Here is a 19278-nt window from a genome sequence, read left to right as displayed (position 1 = left end):
ATCAAGAGTCAGACACTCAATGGACTGAGCCACCCAGGTGCCCCACGGCTCTGGGATTTTGGTTGAATTTGTGTTGAACCTTTAGACTAGATTAGAAAGAATTGGCTTTATAATAAAATCGAGTCTTCTGATTTGGAATATTTCTTCATCTATTTAGGTCTTTAATTTCTTTCAGTAATGTTTTATGACTTTATTTCTTGCACATAGTTTGTTAAATATATCCTTTAGTCTCTCATATTTTTGGATACTATTGTATATTATAGATTTTATTTCCATTTCTAATGTTTATTGCTGGTGTATAGCAATACAACAGATTTTTATATACTTAGCCTTTGTCCTGTGACCTTAATAACAACTTGTTAGTTCTAGTATTTTTTTGTGGACATTTTAGGATTTTTTACATATAAGGTTATGTCATATGTAAATAAATAGTTTTATTATTTTTATTTTCTAATTCTATGCTTTTTATTTCATTATCTTGCTTTATTGCATTAGCTAAGACTTCCAATACAATGTTGAATAGAAGTAGTGAGAATGGATATCATTGCCTTCCTTCCCATCTTTCCTAAAGGGAAAGCATTCAGTCTCCCCACAGCCTCCCCACAGGCAAAGGTCCCAGTAGACCACCAATTATAGCCATGTTTGCTGGTGTTGGAACAAGGATGCTAGGATGCCATGAAGCCTGATGCCAGATGTGTGTTGTGCTTTACCATAATCCCTGAACCACTGCTGATACATGATTGCATGAAATGTTTCTGGGGTGGACTGGCAACGGGATGCAGTCTCTGGAACTCTGCAGTGGCACAGTTGTGTGAGTGTTCCTGGGGGCAGGCTGGCACCCCACGATTCCTTGGCGAGACCCTCCTCTAGAGGGTCGGAGCAGGTTCAAACTGAAGGGCCCTAGAAGTGAGAGGTTTAGAAACACAGCCCTATATGAGATAAAATTTGGGAGAGAAGGGCTTCTTGGTAGGCTGAAGGCTTGGTCATGGACAGTGTAGAAGTGGGGAGTGGATGGAAGCCAGAGAAAAAGGAGGGGTGCTTGATTGCTGGTTGGTGATAGCACAGAAAATGGGTGACTCCATTTTCACCTCTCCTGTGCATGTGCATACACGCATACATGCGCCAAACTGATCCACCCAAGTAAGCTAAAGAGAGCCACCTAGTGGAGAACCGAGCCATTACACCAAACCCTGACCAACTGTGCCAACCAAGCCCTAGAGGACCATCACAAGTCTCTCCACTTGCTTAGTTTACAGACTATAAAGTGCTAAATAGTTTGACTTCTGGGGAAACTGGATGTAATTTTACTCAGATTTCATTCTGTTTGCTGGTCTATCCATTTTTTTCTTTTCTTATTCTTGGATAGAGAAAGAGAAAAAAATTATTTTTATTTTCCATTTTTGTAAAAAACATTTTTCTTCATTTTTTCCTACTATATTTTTTATTTGTGTGTGTGTGAAGTTTTTAGTCTATTTTACTTTCTTCATTTAATTTTACTCTATTTTATTGTATACAATTACAAAAATTTTAAAAATGTTTTCTTACTGTTTTTCACCTTTATTTCTTTTCTTTTTTTTGCCTTTTTCCTCCTCTATTCTACCAAGCTTCTTTCAACAACCAGACCAAAACACACCAAGGATCTAGCTTCCTTTACTTGATTTTTTGTGTTGTTTTTAATTTTTTTAATTTACTTATTTATTTTATTCTTTTTCTTCCTCCAAAATGATGAAATGAAGGATTTCACCCCAAAAGAAAGAACAGGAAGAAAGTCCTGACAGCCAGGGACTTAATCAACACAGATATAAGCAAGATGTCTAAACCAGAATTTAGAATCATGATCATAAGAATACTAGCTGGGGTCAAAAAAAACATAGAATCCCTTTCTGCTAAGATAAAAGAAGTAATATCTAGTCAAAACGAAATTAAAAATGCTATAACTGAGATGCAATCTCGAATGGATGCCATGGAGGCAAGGATAGATGAAGCAGAGCAATGATCAGTGATATAGAAGACAAACAAGGAGAATAATGAAGCAGAAAAAAAGGAGGGGGAACTAAGGCAAAAGAGCACAATATAAGAATTAGAGAACTCAGTGACTCATTAAAAAGGAATAACATCTGAATCATAGGGGTCGCAGAAGAAGAGAGAGAAAAAGGGGTGGAAGATTTATGTGAGCAAATCATAGTAGAAAGTGTTCCCAACCTGGGGAAAGACACAGACATCAAAATCTGAGAAGCACAGAGAACCCCCATTAGATTCAACAAAAAACGACCATCAGCAAGGCATATCATAGTCAAATTCACAAAATACACAGATAAGTAAAGGATTATAAAACAGCAAGAAAAAAGAAAGTCCTTAACCTATAAGGGAAGACAGATCAGGTTCACAACAAACCTATTCACAGAAATCTGGCAGGCCAGAAAAGAGTGGCAGGATATTTTCAACATGCTGAATCATAAAAAAAAAAATATGTAGCCAAGAATTCTTTATCCATCAAGGTTGTCATTCAAAGTAGGAGAGACAAAGAGTTTCCCAGACAAACAAAAACTAAAGGAATTCATGAGCACTAAACCAGCCCTGCAAGAAATTTTAAGGGGACTCTCTGAGGGGAGAAAAGATGAAACAAAACAAAAAAGGTTTAAAGTAAGAAAGACTAGAAAGGACCAGAGAACACCACCAGAAACTCCAACTCTACAAACAACACAAGGGCAATAAGTTCATATGTTTCAGTTCATATGTTTCAGTACTCACAATGGACTAAACTGTCCAATCAAAAGACATAGAGTAACAGAATTGATAAGAAAACAAGATCCATCTATATATGCTGCTTACAAGAGACCAATTTTAGACCTAAAGATACCGTCAGATTGAAAGTAAGGGGATGGAGAACCATGTATCATGCTAATGGTCACCAAAAGAAAGCCAGAGTAGCCACACTTATATCAGACAATCTAGATTTTAAAATAAATCCTATAATAAGAGATACAGAAGGGCATTATATCATATTTCAGACACTTTAGATTTTAAAATAAATCCTGTAACAAAAGACAAAGAAGGGCATTGTATTATAATCAAAGGGTCTATCCACCAAGATCTAACAATTATAAACATTTATGCCCCCAGTGTGAAGAAACACAAATATATAAATCAATTAATCATAAACATAAAGAAACTCATTGATAATAATACCATAATAGTAGGGGACTTCAACACCCCAGTTTCATCAACGGACAGATCATCTAAGCAGAAAACCAACAAGGAAACAATGGCTTTGAATGACACACTGAACCAGAGGGACTTAACAATTATATTCAGAACATTTCATCCTAAAGCAGAGGAATACACATTCTTTTCGAGTGCACATGGAACATTCTCCAGAATAGACCACATACTGGGACACAAATCAGCCTTTAACAAGTACAAAAAAATCGAGATCATACCGTGCATATTTTCAGACAACAACACTATGAAACTCGAAATCAACCACAAAAAATTTGGAAAGGTAACCAATACTTGGAGACTAAAGAACATCTTATTAAAGAATGAACGCGTTAAGCAAGAAGTTGAGGAAATTAAAAAGTGCATGGAAGCCAATGAAAATGATAACACCACAGCCCAAAACCTCTGGGATGCAGCAAAGGCAGTCATAAGAGGGAAGTATATAGAAATCCAGGCCTTCCTAAAGAAGGGAGAAAGTTCTAAGATACACAACCTAACTTTACATCTTAAAGAGCGAGAAAAAGAACAGCAAATAAAACCCAAAGCCAGCAGAAGACAGGAAATAATAAAGATTAGAGTGGAAGACAATGCTATCGAAATATGAAAAAAACAACAACACTAGAACAGGTCAATGAAACCAGGAGCTGGTTCTTTGAAAGAATTAACAAAATTGATAAACCCCTACCCAGTTTGAAAAAAAAGAAAAAGGAAAGGACCCAAATAAATAAAATCAGGAATGAAAGAGGAGAGATCATAACCAAATACTGCAGAAATACAAGCAATAATAAGAGAATATTATGAGCAATTATATGCCAATAAATTTGGCAATCTGGAAGAAATGGACAAATTCCTAGAAACATATAAACTATCAAAACCAAAACAGGAAGAAAGACTAAACTTGAACAGACCAATAACCAGTAAGAAATTGAATTCGTAATCAACAAGCTCCCAAGACTTAGGACCAGATGGTTTTCCAAGGGAATTCTACCAAATATTTAAAGAAGAGTTAACACCTATTCTTTTGAAGCTGTTCTAAAAAATAGAAATGAAAGGAAAATTTCCAAACTCATTCTATGGGGTCAGCATTACGTTGATTACAAAACCAGACAAAGACCTACTGAAAAGGAGAACTGAAGACCAATTTCCCTGATAAACATGGATGGAAAAATTCTCAACAAGATACTGGCCAACTGGATCCAATAATACATTAAAAGAATTATTCACCACAATCAAGTGGGATTTATACCTGGGATACAGGGCTTGCTCAATATCTGTAAATCAATCAATGTGATACATCACACTAATAAAAAAAAGGACAGGAACAACATGATCCTCTCAGTAGATGCAGAGAAAGCATTTGACAAAATATAGCATCCTTTCTTGACAAAATCCCTCAAGAAAGTAGGGATAGAAGGATCATACCTCAAGATCATAAAAGCCATATATGAGAGACCCACTGCTAATATCAGTCTCAATGGGGAAAAACTGAGAGCTTTCCCCCTAAGGTCAGGAACATGACAGGGATGTCCACTCTCACCAGTTATTCAACATAGTTTGGAAGTCCTAGCCTCAGCAGTCAGACAATGCAAAGGAATAAAAGACATCCAAATCAGCAAGGAGGAAGTGGAACTTTCACTCTTCACAGATGACATGATACTCTATATGGAAAACCCAAAAGATTCCACCAAAAAACTGCTAGAACTGATTTATGAATTCAGCAAAGTCACAGGATATAAAATCAAGTACAGAAATTGGTTGCATTTCTATACACCAATAATGAAGCAACAGAAAGAGAAATCAAGGAATCAATCCCATTTACAACAGCATCAAGACCCATAAAAAACTAGGAATAAACCTAACCAAAGAGATGGAAAATCTATACACTGAAAACTATAGAAATATTATGAAAAAAACTGCAGACACACACACACACACACACAAATGGAAAAATATTCCATGCTCATAGACTGGAAGATCAAATATTGTTAAAATGTCAATACTACACAAAGCAATCTACATATTTAATGCAATCCCTATCAAAATAACACCAGCATTCTTCACAGAGCTAGAACAAACAATCCTAAAATTTGTATGGAACCAGAAAGGACCCTGAATAGCCAAACCAATCCTGAAAAAGAAAACCAAAATTGGAGGCATCATAATTCTGGACTTCAAGATACATTACAAAGCTGTAATCATTAAGACAGTATGGTACTGGCATCAAAACAGACACTTAGATAAATAGAACAGAATAGAGAACCCAGAAATGAACCCACAAATCTATGGCCAAGTAATCTTTGACAAAGCAAGAAGGAATATCCAGTGGAATAAAGACAGTCTCTTCAGCAAATGGTGCTGGGTAAACTGAACAGCAGCATGCAGAAAAATGAACCTGGACCGCTTTCTTACACCATACACAAAAATAAACTCAGAATGGATGAAGGACCTAAATGTAATACAGGAAGCCATCAAAATCCTTGAGGAGAAAGCAGGGAAAAACCTCTTTGACCTCAGCCGCAGCAACTTCTTACTCAACACGTGTCTGGAGGCAAGGGAAACAAAAGCAAAAAGGAACCATTGGGACCTCATAAAAATAAAAAGCTTCTGCACAGTGAAGGAAACAATCAGCAAAACTAAAAGGCAGCTGACAGAATGGGAGAAGATATTTGCAAATGACATATCAGATAAAGGTTTAGTATCCAAAATCTATAAAGAGCTTATCAAACTCAACACCTGGAAAACAAATAATCTAGTGAAGAAATGAACAGAAGATATGAAGAGACACTTTTCCAAAGGAGACATCCAGATGGCTAACAGGCACATGAAAAAATGTTCAACATCACTCATCATCAGGGAAATACAAATCAAAACCAAAATGAGATACCACCTCACACCAGTCAGAATGGCAAATATTAACAACTCAGGCAACGGCAGATGTTGGTGAGGATGCAGAGAGAGAGAGGATCTCTTTTGCACTGCTGGTGGGAATGCAAACTGGTGCAGCCACTCTGGAAAACAGTATGGGGGTTCCTCAAAAAATTAAAAATAGAACTACCATACAATCCAGCAATTGCACTACTAGGTATTTATCCAAGGGATACAGGTGTGCTGTTTTGAAGGAACACATGCACCTCAATGTTTATAGCAGCGCTACCGACAATAGCCAAAGTATGGAGAGAGCCCAAATGTCCATTGACAGATGAATGGATTAAGGAGATGTGGTATATATACATATACAATGGAGTATTTCTTGGCAATCAAAAAAATGAAATTTTGCCATTTGTAACAACATGGATGGAACTAAAGTGTATTATGCTGAGTGAGATAAGTCAGAGAAAGACAAATATCATATGACCTCACTCATATGTGGAATCTATGATACAAAACAGATGAACATAAGGCAAGAGAAGCAAAAATAATTTAAAAAAACAGGGAGGGGGACAAAACATAGAAGACTCTTAAATGTAGAGAACAACCTGAGGGTCGCTGGAGGGGTTGTGGGTGGGGGGATAATTAATGGGTAAAGGACTAAATGGGCTAAATGGTAAAAACATAAACAACAGGCAAAATTGATCAAGAGTCCAGCTAATAAAGAATGGGGCATTCATATGGAGTACTATGCAAAAAAATTAAAAAAAAAAAGAAAGCCAAATGTGTTGATAGGAGAAATTATCTTCTTAAATTTTGGGTTAAATTGTATATTTTTGTTTTATTTTATTGAGGTATAATAGACACACAATGTTATATTAGTTTTAGGGATACAACATAGTGATTTCAACTCTATACATTATGCTATGTTCACCACAATTGTAGCTACCGTCTATCATCATACAACACTATTACACACCATTACAGTACCATTGATTATATTCTCTATGCTGTACCATTCATCCCAACAACTTAGTCCATAACTGAAAGCCTGTATCTCCCACTCCCCTTCACCCATTTTGCCCAATCTCTGTCCCCATCTCCTCTGGCAGGCACTATTTGTTCTCTGTATTTATGCATCTGTTTCTACTTTTGTTTGTTTGTTCTATTTGTTTTTGTTTTTGATCCCACATAGTGAAATGATACAGTATTTGTCTTTCTCTGTCCAATTTATTTCACTTAGCATAAAATCCTCTAAGTCCATCTATGTTGTCACAACAACAAAGCAAGATCTCATTTTTTTTACGGCTAAGTAATATTCTGTGTGTGCGCGCGCACGCTTGTGTGTGTGTGTGTGTGTGTGTGTGTGTGTGTACCACATTGTTTCTATCTATTCATCTACTGATGGACACTTAGGTAGCTTCCATATCTTGGCAATTAAAGAATTGCTGCAATAAACATAGGGGAGCATATGTGTTGTTTTTAATTAGTGTTTTTGGTTTCTTTGGGTGAATACCTAGTGGTGGGGTTACTGGATCATATCATATTTCTATTTTTAAACTTCTGAGGAACTTCCATACTGTTTTCCACAGTGGCTATACCAATTTACATTCTTACCAGTAGTACAGCAGGGTTGTATTTTCTCCATATGCTTGCCAGAACTTGTTATTTCTTGTTGTTTTGTTTTGTTTTGTTTTGTTGTTTGTTTCCAGTCACTCTGATAGGTGTGGGATAATATCTCATTGTGGGTTTTAAAAAATTTTTTTTAATGTTTATTTATTTTTGAGAGAGATAGAGAGAGAGTGACCAAGTATGACTGAGGGAGGGGGCAGAGAGAGAGGGAGACACAGAATCCCAAGTGGGCTCCAGGCTCTGAGCTGTCAGCACAGAGCCTGATGCGGGCTCAAACCCACGAACTGTGAAATCATGACCTGAGCCAAAGTCGGACACCCAACCCACTGAGTGACCCAGGCGCCCCTCATTGGGTTTTGATTTGAATTTCCCTGGCGACTAGTGATGCTGACCATCTTTTCATATGTCTGTTGGCCATTTTTATGTCTTCTTTGAAAAATGTCTATTCAGGTCCTCTGCCTATTTTGAAATTGGATTATTTGGGGGCTTTTGGTGTTGAATCATATAAGTTTTTAAAATATATTTTGATATTAATCCTTTATCAGATATATCATTTGCAGGTATGTTCTTCTATTCAGTAGGATACCTTTTCATTTGGTTGATGGTTTCCTTTGCTGTGCAAAAGCTTTTTATTTTGGTGTGGTACCAATAATTTATTTTTGCTTTTGTTTCCCTTGCCTGAGGAGATATATCTGGAAAAATGTTGCTAAGGCTGAAGTCAGAGATTACTGCCTATGTTTTCTTCTAAGGGTTGTATGGTTTCAGGTCTCACATTTTGTGTTTAATCCATTTTGAACTTATTTATGTGTGTGGTGTAAGAAAGAAGTCCACTTCCCTCTTTCACATGAGAGGTCCACTTTTCCCAGCACCAGTTATTGAAGAAACTTTCTTTTCACATTGCATATTCTTGCCTCCTTTCTCATAGATTGACTGTATACCCATGGATTATTTTGAGAAGTGAGAGAGAAAATGCCATAACAGATATCCACAGCATTTTCTGTTAAAAATATGCAGATACATGCTTAGGAAATTTTTCCAAGATTATATGGCAATCTTGTTGGGCTCAGGCAATGTCAGGCATGGTTAGGATGATTGTCCCCAATTTATACCCTTTTTCACCTGGTGATATTCTCAGATTTAGCAGGTATTCTTCAAATGAAATCTCAAATATAAATAAATATTTTGTAGCTGCCACTTTTTCTGTCTCACTCTAGTATAAAGCAGATTTACAATTTACATTTGTCAGTTGTTTCAGGTTGTAAATATAACTGCCTACATTGGCTGTCCTTACGCTGTCCCCACTTTGAAGTGCCCAGCTGGCAAACATGGACACACCATAGAAATAAATGTAAGAATCTTGCTTGAATGCATACAGACAACATGCATGCTTTAAGATATTGGTGCACATTTTAGATGTCAATTGTAATGTGTCCTACTGGGGCCTGGGGGATGCTTGTTTTCTCTGAATAGCTAAAAGAATCAGGGAAAAGTCTAGGATATAGGGGCAGAAGGGGTGATCTGCTTGGAGTCCGAGATGTCTTCTTGAAACCTTGACTTGGGGCCTTTGAGGAGGCAGTCTTGGTATGGAAAACCTGTGATTGGTGAGATTTCAGGTTTCTTCATTAAGCAAAAATTTCAAAAGTTCTGGCACTTAATTGGTCAAAAATGGGAATACTAAAACTCTGTTCCGCTTTCCGCAGTCTGATTGCTTAGGGACGCCCTGAACCTGGCGTCCTAATTAAGAACAGGTACCTCAGTGACTAAGTCCCCTTGGGAAGGAGGGTAGTGAGGGTGAAGAAGAGAGAGAGAAACCCATAGTTCCCCTAACCCTGTTATTTCTGGACTTTTTCCTAAGCTCCTCCCAAGAAAGTTGCTCTGGCTCCTGAGCAGTAACTAGATAGGAGTTAGCCTTGGCTGAGTCCTGGAGAGCCTGAGAAGTGGTGGAGAGACCCCTCTATGAAGGTGAGTGTCTTCTCACGGTTGCTTTCTGCCAAGGAATCAGTAGGAGAAGATCAAGTATAGAGTTATGGGCTTGGCTGCCTGCAAGAAGGAGGTCTAGCTTCTGAGGGGTAGAATAGTGGAGCAGCAGAATTGAGAGGCTCATCTCCAAATCCCCTCTACACAGCAGAGAGCAGACTCAATTCTTCTCTGTCCCAGTACTAAGAACAGTCACTGCTAACATTCTTCTGTATTTTTTTCAGCTAGTGCTCATTATGTAGACATTATATAAATGTAGATCACTGAGAGCTATCCCAACAGTTCTGTCCTTGACCTCTTTTCCCATCATTCCAGCCCACAGAAGCTTAGAGGAGGTGACATGAATAAGGAAAGTGAGGAAGGGAAAATGGTAATGTGAGCCATGAAAGCAAATCAAGAAGAGTAGGCTCCATGGGGTATGGCCCAACTACTTTAATGAGCATCAAGTACTATTTAACCATATAGCACACATCCAAGCAACCATCATGTAGGAAAATTTATCAGCATGACTTTATAGCTCAATAATAATATATATATATATATATATATATGTATATATATATATGTATATATATATATATATATATATATATGTATATATATATATATATATATATACACATGTCCTTGCCTTCATAGAGTTTATATTATAGTATCATAGATGAACAAAGAATACATGAAATTGGTTTCCTGTCCTTCTTCCTTGCCTTATATTTGTTCCAGAATGATGAATAGACTAACATCATAATTTTACTTACTTGTCTTGTATATAATCTGGCATCCACCCTCCCCTTGAATGTAAGCTCCACAGGGCAGGAAGTTTTGTTTGTTCTATCCACTGCTGAATTTGCTTAATGTTCAATGAAGGAATGAAATTAGTATACATATCATATCAGGTAATAAGAAGTGCTACAAAGAATGGTAAAGTCCAAAAATGAACAAGTTATTCCTAATTGGTGTAGGGTTACTGGAAAGAGTCTTCTGAAGAGATATCTGAGTAATGGGATGGAAAAGTGAGAGGTCGAGATCCAGACATCCACAGGGGCTACTGGCCTCAGATCTATCCTTGTTAGGGACAGGTGCCACCTTTCCTCTCTCCCAACATTTTGCAAAGCACATGGATTTAGAGAAGAATGATTCTGCCCTGGGAAATTATCTCCAGAGAGCTCCAGAGCTCTCATTTGTAGATATGTCTGCTCTGTACAATGGAAGTTTACACTCTGGGGAAAGCAGGGGTGTTGGTCTTAGTCCTCTGCTGCTTTTCTACTACCCCAAGTTGGGTCTAGACAATTCCAGTAAGGATGACGTGTAGGGTTCAATGTTCCAGGATTTGACCATCACCTAGAACACTGTTATGTCATCTGCTACAGTTAACATAAGAAGAATGACACAGTCCCCGGACTGGTGTGGCTGATCAACACAGCTTCATAAGTGGTCAGTTTAAACACTCTTATCCTCTGTCCCTGGAGAGAAGGCCTATCCTGTGGTGTAAAAAGACAGAGAACGTTTTCTTATCCTCAGTAGAGATTCAGGAGTCTTCCCCTATTCCAGACAGGCAGACTTGTGCTAGATTGAAGGTGATCACATTTATGTCTGACCTTGTGCAGAGCATTGCAGTCGGGGCATGTCACCAGGTTTTCAGGTTGAAAATATTTTCTCATCCTAACCTGTCTTCCTTCTCTTTGGAGAACAGGACTATGTGGCGCCATGTTACCAGTCTTTGAGCTCTAGGTTTTAAGACAAACAGAAACAAGGAGTAAATGATGAACAATCTCTCTAGTGCCACTGAATTCTGCCTTCTAGGCTTTCCTGGGTCCCAAGAACTACACCACATTCTTTTTGCCATATTCTTTTTCTTCTACTTAGTGACACTAATGGGAAACACAGTCATCATTGTGATTGTCTGTGTGGATAAACGTCTGCAGTCCCCTATGTATTTCTTCCTTGGTCATTTGTCTGCCTTGGAGATCATGATCACATCCATCATCATGCCCATGCTGCTTTGGGGATTGCTGCTTCCTGGGATGCACACAATATCTCTGGTTGCATGTGTCACCCAGCTCTTCCTGTACCTTGCTGTGGGGACCACAGAGTTTGTCTTAGTCGGAGCGATGGCTGTGGATCGTTACGTGGCTGTCTGTAACCCTTTGAGGTACAACATCATTATGAACAGCCACACCTGCATCTGGGTGGTCATTGTGTCATGGGTGTTTGGGTTCCTTTCTGAAATATGGCCAGTCTATGCCACATTTCAGTTTACCTTCTGCAAGTCAAATCTGTTAGACCATTTTTTCTGTGACCGAGGGCAACTGCTCAAACTATCCTGTGGTGACACTCTTTTCACAGAGTTTGTTCTCTTCTTAATGGCTGTTGTCATTATCATTGGTTCACTGACCCCAACAATAGTCTCCTACACCTACATCATCTCTACCATCCTCAAGATCCCCACAGCCTCGGGCCGGAGGAAAGCCTTCTCTACCTGTGCCTCTCACTTCACCTTTGTTGTGATCGGCTATGGCAGTTGCTTGTTCCTCTATGTGAAACCTAAGCAAACACAGGCTGCTGAGTACAACAAGATAGTTTCCCTGTTTATTTCTGTGGTAACCCCTTTCCTGAACCCTTTCATCTTCACCCTGAGGAATGACAAAGTCAAAGAGGCCCTTCGGGATGGTATGAAACGCTGCTGTCGACTGGTAAAGGATTAAATCTCTCTACATCAGTTTTGTGACAATGTCCTCACTATACATTTTTCAGTAACCTAGAAAACCCCACCTTTTATCTTATCATTATTTTCCCTTCAAAAATCAGTAGTGTACAACTTATAATCAGGGCCATCAAAGAAGACATGGAAGGTAAGAAACCCATTTTCTGCCTATTAGATTCTCATTCCTCAGTTTCTGATGGTTCCCGACTTGAACCATTGAAGCCTATCCTTGGGAAGTGGGAGGATTGGGTAAAGGTAATACATACATGTTTGTATTTTTCCATAGCTCAATTAATTCGCCTACAATGCATTTTTGAGGATATATTTCTTAGTGGAGGAAGGAAGTGGGAAGAAGGGGAGGGGAGGCATCTGCCATAATAAGTACCAAGGGGGAGATGCTCACATTGTTTCTTTATCAACTGTTGTAGAGATTTTCCTATATTTTTGTGCAATTTCTTGATGCGATGGCAATATGCACTTTAAATATTCTATGGTTCTCCTTTTCTCTGCTGGTTCTTCATGTTATCCAGGCTCCGTTGCTAGTGCAAAGTACATACAATGTTATATACTCTTTGCCACAGAACCAATCTAGAGTGGAGATACGGGGATTGGAATACTTTTAGTAAGTCTTAACGATGTAAAGATATGAAATATTTTGGGACATATGGGGATTGAGACAAGTAAGAATTAAATGACTAATTATAGAGAAAGAATCCTGTGTTGTACAACTGCTTAAATCTACTATGTCTGTTGAGACTACTCCCAGACCCAGACTTTCGGCCTCATGATGCCTTTAGTTCTCTGTCTCTGAAATCCAGTTGTCTCAGTACCCTGTCATAGATTTTCTCTATGGGGAGCATCAAAGAAATGAGAAGCTACCCTCTCAACTTGCAGCTCTTCAAGAATACAAGGCATGGTTTTATGACAATGCAAGTGTAGGAAGCTCATCATGTTGGAGGAAGGGGTTTGAAGGAAGGTAGGTTTTTAAAATTATTTTTATTTTTTATTTAAAAAAAGTTTATTTATTTTGAAAGGAGAAATTGTGTGAATGGAGGCAGGTGCAGAAGAGAGTGGAGAGAGAGAATCCCAAGAAGTCTGTGTGCCATCAGTGACACAGTGCTGGACCTCACTACCCTGAGATTATGACCTGAGCCAAAATCATAAATGAGACTCTTAACTAAGTCACCCAGGTGCCCCAGGAAGATGTTGGTTAAATGGTAATGCTCAGCACTTCCTGGCAGCCCTGAACTGGTGGCAGATATTCAGCCACCTAGCCGTGGATGATGGTGTTCCATAGAGTTGCAGAGTACTGTGTGAGGGTGCCTTCCCGTTTGGTGAAGACAGAGAAGTCTACCATCCATGATATAGTTGATTCCACCTCATATGGGCAACATATGAGGTGTTGGGTGGGGTCTTAATCCAGCCCATGCTCTGGTAGCTAACCAATAGGTTGTAATGGGACTGCATTGTCTCTGGGCTTGTAGAGGCAATTTAGGAGGACAGAAAAGAGAGCCTCACTGTCCTCATAGGTTTCTTTGGTTTCTGAACCTTCATCACCGATGCCTACTGCACCCTGTCCTGATCATCCTTAGTTCATCCACCACCTGTCTTCTTCCTTCTTCCTCTTTCCCCTTGTCCTTGAGCTCTCCTATTCCTCTCTTTCTCCTTCTTTCCCTTTCTCTCTTTTCCCTTTCCGCTTGAATCAGGCTCTGATCACCCACTGCTAATGCATTTCCTATTCTTCCCCTTGTCCTCCATCAACAATTCCATTCCTTTCCTGTATCTCAGGGATGCAGTGCTCTAAACTGCTTCTCTGAATGCCCCTGACCATGAGGAAGGAAGGAAAGTTCCAGGTCTAGTGATTTGTGATGGGGCATGAAACATCTTTTGTACCAAAGGGAGGTTCTTCTGTTTGGTCTTTGATCCTGAATGAAGGAAAGTTAATGTTTATGTTAGTCTGCCTGGGCTGTCATTTCAAAACACTACACATTTGGTGGTTTAAATAAGAAAAAATTATTTCTCATAGTTCTGGAGACTTAGAAGTCCGAGTTCAAGGTTCAGGCTAATTTAGTTTTGGTGAGAACTATTCTTATGTGATGAGGCCCCCATCCATTGACCTCCTTTTAGCTTAATTACTTAAGAGTCCCCATCTCCCAAATCAGCTGCACTGGGTGTCAGCATTTCAACATATGGATTTTAAGGGAACATAAACCTTCAGTCCATAACACTGTCACTGTGCCCCTGCCCTGCAAGCCATCTTATTCTCAACCAGAATGCCTACTCCATGTTCACACTGGGAGCTGGGAGACAGATATGTCTGCCCACTGAGGCTTAATTTCTCAACCAGCGGCTGTCTCCTACCCCCAAATGAAGTGAGATTCCTCACACCATTTCCTCACTACTATATACACTATCAAGTCTCAATAACATTTGTTCTATTTATTTTTTGTCTTTACTTTTCACAACTAAGTACACAGATAATCAATACAGATATCTAAATATAAATACGAGTAATATTCCATTCTATATACACATCACATTTTCTTTATCTGTTCATCCGTTGAACAGTTGGGCTGTTTCCATCTTTTGGCTGGGGTAGATCATGCTGCTATAAACATCGGGGTGCATATAGCCCTTTGATTTAGTATTTTTGTATTCTTTGGGTACATACTTAGTAGTGCACTTGCTGGATTATAGGGTAGTTCTATTTTTAACTTTTTGAGGAACCTTCATACTGTTTTCCAGAGTGGCTGCACCAGTTTGCATTCCCACCAATAGTACAAGAGGGTCCCTCTTTCTTCACCTCCTCGCCAACACCTGTTGTTTCTTGTGCTGTTGATTTTAACCATTCTGACGGGTGTGACGTGATGTCTCATTGTAGTTTTGATTTGGATTTTCCTGATGATCAGTGGTGTTGAGCATCTTTTCAGCCATAAAAGAAAATGAAATCTTGCCATTTGCTATAACACGGATGGAGTATTATGCTAAGCAAAATAAGTCAGAGAAAAACAAATACTATATGATTTCACTTATATGTGGAATTTAAGAAATAAAACAAATGAGCAAAGGGGAAAAAAGGAGAATGAGAGGCAAACCAAGAAACAGACTCTTAATTCTAGAGAACAAACTGATGGTTACCAGAGGGGAGGTGGGTGGGGGGATTAAATAGGTGATGGGGATTAAAGGGCACGCTTGTGATTGAGTACCAGATGTTTGTATGGAAATGTGAGTCACTAAATTGTACACCTAAACCAATATTACACTATTTGTTACCTAATTGGAACTTAAGTAAAAGCTTTAAAAAAAGGAATTAAAAAACACTCGTTATCATAATTCACATGTAATTATCATATTCAAATCTTAGGTATAATTTGATGTATCTCAGACATGATGTGTTGCAACTTTGTAACTTATTTTAAATATGTACCTCTTAACATACTTTGTATTCTTAGTTATATGGTCAGAGTTAAAACAAAAACAAAACTGGAGAGAAGACTACTTTTACCAGGAAGTTTTTAGTAGTTTCTGTTCAGGAAAAGTTCCTTGGTGAAAGAAAATGCTAATCCTAGATAGTGTCTGTTATATACATCTGAGAAGACATTCACTTTTTTCCTGTTTTATTTCCTACAGGTATTTCATTATATTCATACTAAATGTTGCATAAATATTGTTGTATAGGATACAAAGTAAAATAAGTTTTTTTCCTTAAAATTTTTTTAAAAAAATGTTTACTTATTTATTGTCACACACACACACACACACACACACACACACACACACACACACACACACAGCATGGGAGGGGCAGAGGAAGAGAGAGAGAGAATCCCAAGTAGGCTCTGCTTTGTCAGCACAGAGCTCAATTGGGGGCTGTAATTCACAAATTGTGAGATTATGACCTGAGCCCAGATCAAGAGTTGGACACTTAACCAGCTGAATCATCCAGGAGTCCCTACATTTTTTTTATTTTTAAATTTTTTTTAGAGAGAGAGCAGGGGAGGGGTGCAGAGGAAGAGAGGAGAATCCCAAGCAGGTTCCATGCTCAGCACTGGAATCTGACAAGGGCTGGGTGGCATAACCCTGGGACATGACCTGAGCCCGAATCAAGAGTCCAACACTTAATGACTGAATCACTCAGGTGCCCCAAAATATGAAATATTCTAGTATAAACTAATGTTCCTTATTAGGAGATAAGGAGAAAAAAGGAGGGGTGTGTAATTAAAACTTCTATTTCTTTTGCATAGCCACTGCAAATATTTATTTTCTTTGTTCCTAATGGAAATACCTCCAATGTTTTATTAATATTGATAATAATTTTTAAAACTGAATAGGTTTGTGTGATTCCAAATTTTGCTCTTAAACGTCTTTGTTATTTTGTCCTATGAACATGAGGAAGTTTTTTCAGTAAAGATGCTGAATATAACTTTTATATAATTTGATTGATTTTTATACATTGAATATCTACTGCAGAAGAAACTTTGCTGAATGTTTTGGAATCATATAGATGGAAGGAAGGTAGTATTGATTGTATACTAAGTACCTTGTAATTTCTGTATATTGTCATTTAATCCTGGCAATAAGCTGTTAGGTGAGTAGTATTGTGTTCACTTAACAGATTAGTATATAGAAACTAAATAAGACTTTAACAGGAGCACCTGAGTAGCTCAGTCAGTTAAATGTCTGATTTTGGCTCCAGTCATGCTCTTAAGGTTCGTGAGTTCGAGGCCTGCATCGGGCTCTGTGCTGACAGCCTGGAGCCTGCTTCAGATTATGTGTCTCCCTCTCTGCCCTCCCCTGCTCGTGCTCTCTCTCTCTCTCTCTCTCTCTCTCTCTCTCTCCTTCTCTCCTTCTCTTTCTCTTTCTCTCTCTCTCTCAGAATAAACATTAAAAACTTTAAGACATTAAACAACTTGCCAAAATATACTCAGCCATCAGCCATATCATTTCTATCTGATTGGGGAAAAGCAAAATTCTAAGAATCCTATTGTTCATGTGAATTCTGATGAATAGAGCTTTTATTCATTTATGATGGGAATATAAAATATTATGGCCCTGGTAATTCATAACAAACTTAGTAAGCATATGTTGTGCTTGTACACTGTGGCCTATTCTCATATGTTAATGCTTTCTTCATCTGCTTTAAGTGTCCTGATGATCTTATGAAAAAATTCTTTTTTTATATATAAATAAATGTTCATTCATTTTTGAGAGAGAGAGAGACAGAGAGAAAGAGACAGAGAGAGACAGAGAAAGGGACAGAGGATCTAAAGGGGGCCCTTCACTGATAGCAGTGAGGAAGGGAGAGGCAGAGAGGGAGGGAGAGGAAATCTCAAGCTCAATGCTGTCAGTGCAGAACCCAACACAGTGCTTGATCTCATGAACCCATGAGATCATGACCTGAGTTGAAATCAAGACTTGGACGCTGAACCGATTGAGCCACCCAGGTGCCCCAATTTTTAATTTTTTGAAATAAAAGTTTATTTTATTTGTGCATAAAGTTCTCTTCTAAATTGGTAAGTTCAATAAAGAAAAATATAAATGGTTTTTGAAACTATGAAAGAGTCTAACTTGATTGAATATTAAGAACAGATCATTCAGCAAGAACATTTTTTGAATAACAGTTACCTTTCAGACAATGTGCTGAAAATATAGCAGGAAACATAGTGGACATGGTCTCTTCCCTGATAGAGCATATTTGGTGAAGAGATACACCATACAGAGTGAAACCACACACACACACACACAAAATATATAATTAAAACTGTGGATCATTCAGGAAAGAAATTGTGAGGTTGTCTTAAGTCTGGGAGTGATCTTTGAGACAATTCCTGTAAAGGTGTGGGGGAGAATATGTTTGGGCAGAGGGGAAGCTGACTGGTAATGAAGTTGCCACAGAGGCTTCAACCCCAGGAGGAACCAATCCCACCGGGAGCCCTGGAGCTAGGATGGCCCTTTAGAATTGTGCTGACTTGTGTCCCTACTTCAAACACAGGAGCTGGACATTTGCACTCCTGCATCTACAGGTCATTGGGTACAGGCTACCTTAGAGGACAGGCTATAATCTTGGTGGAGGCACTTATGCTTAACTGAGGGCAATTTCTAGGGATAACCTCAGCTATGGGGTGGGGGGCAAGTACCTTGGTCCTGAGGGAGGTCTGGGGAAGGCACATAGCATCTACTACAAGGGTATTTGGAGAACACCTGACAGGGAACCTGAATATGTCTGTGGAGGTTAGGGAAAGCCCCTATAAGAAAGGATCATGGGGTGCTCAGTGGCTCAGTGGCTCAGTTGGCTAAGCATCCAACTTCAGCTCAGGTCATGATATCACGGTTTGTGGGTTTGAGCCTGGCATTGGGCTCTGTGCTGATAGCTCAGAGCCTCCTTTGGATTCTGTGTCTCCCTGTCTCTTGGCCCCTTCCCCGTTTGTGCTCTCTTCTCTCAAGGAGATTATTTATAATAACTCTCAAAGAATTATTAAATAAATAAACATTTTTTAAAAAGTTACAAAAATAAAGTGATCATTAACTGATGTGTGGCATGAACAAGGCAAAGCTGGGTGGGAATGGAGCGAGCACATTAAGAGTGCATTAAGAGCAAAAAAAAAATTAAAAAAAAAAAAAAAAAAAAAAGAAAATGGGGCGCCTGGGTGGCGCAGTCGGTTAAGCGTCCGACTTCAGCCAGGTCACGATCTTGCGGTCCGTGAGTTCGAGCCCCGCGTCAGGCTCTGGGCTGATGGCTCGGAGCCTGGAGCCTGTTTCCGATTCTGTGTCTCCCTCTCTCTCTGCCCCTCCCCCGTTCATGCTCTGTCTCTCTCTGTCCCAAAAATAAATAAAAAACGTTGAAAAAAAAAAATTAAAAAAAAAAAAAAAAAAGAGTG

At 38.8% G+C, this 19278-nt stretch overlaps 1 protein-coding gene across 1 annotated transcript; it reads left to right on the top strand.

The window, feature by feature from the left end:
- Window positions 1–11456: 11456 nt before the first annotated feature.
- On the top strand, window positions 11457–12401 carry LOC132677133 (olfactory receptor 9A4-like). Its single transcript, XM_060629022.3, has one exon. It carries the CDS (start codon window positions 11457–11459, stop codon window positions 12399–12401), a length of 945 nt encoding a protein of 314 aa, XP_060485005.2.
- The last annotated feature ends 6877 nt before the right edge of the window (window positions 12402–19278 follow it).

The sequence above is a fragment of the Panthera onca genome, chromosome A2 (assembly GCF_046562875.1).
Source record: "Panthera onca isolate mPanOnc1 chromosome A2, mPanOnc1 haplotype 2, whole genome shotgun sequence".
Classification (NCBI taxonomy): Eukaryota; Metazoa; Chordata; class Mammalia; order Carnivora; family Felidae; genus Panthera; species Panthera onca.
Note: the sequence above shows the minus strand (reverse complement) of the source record. Positions and strands in the feature narration are given on the sequence as shown.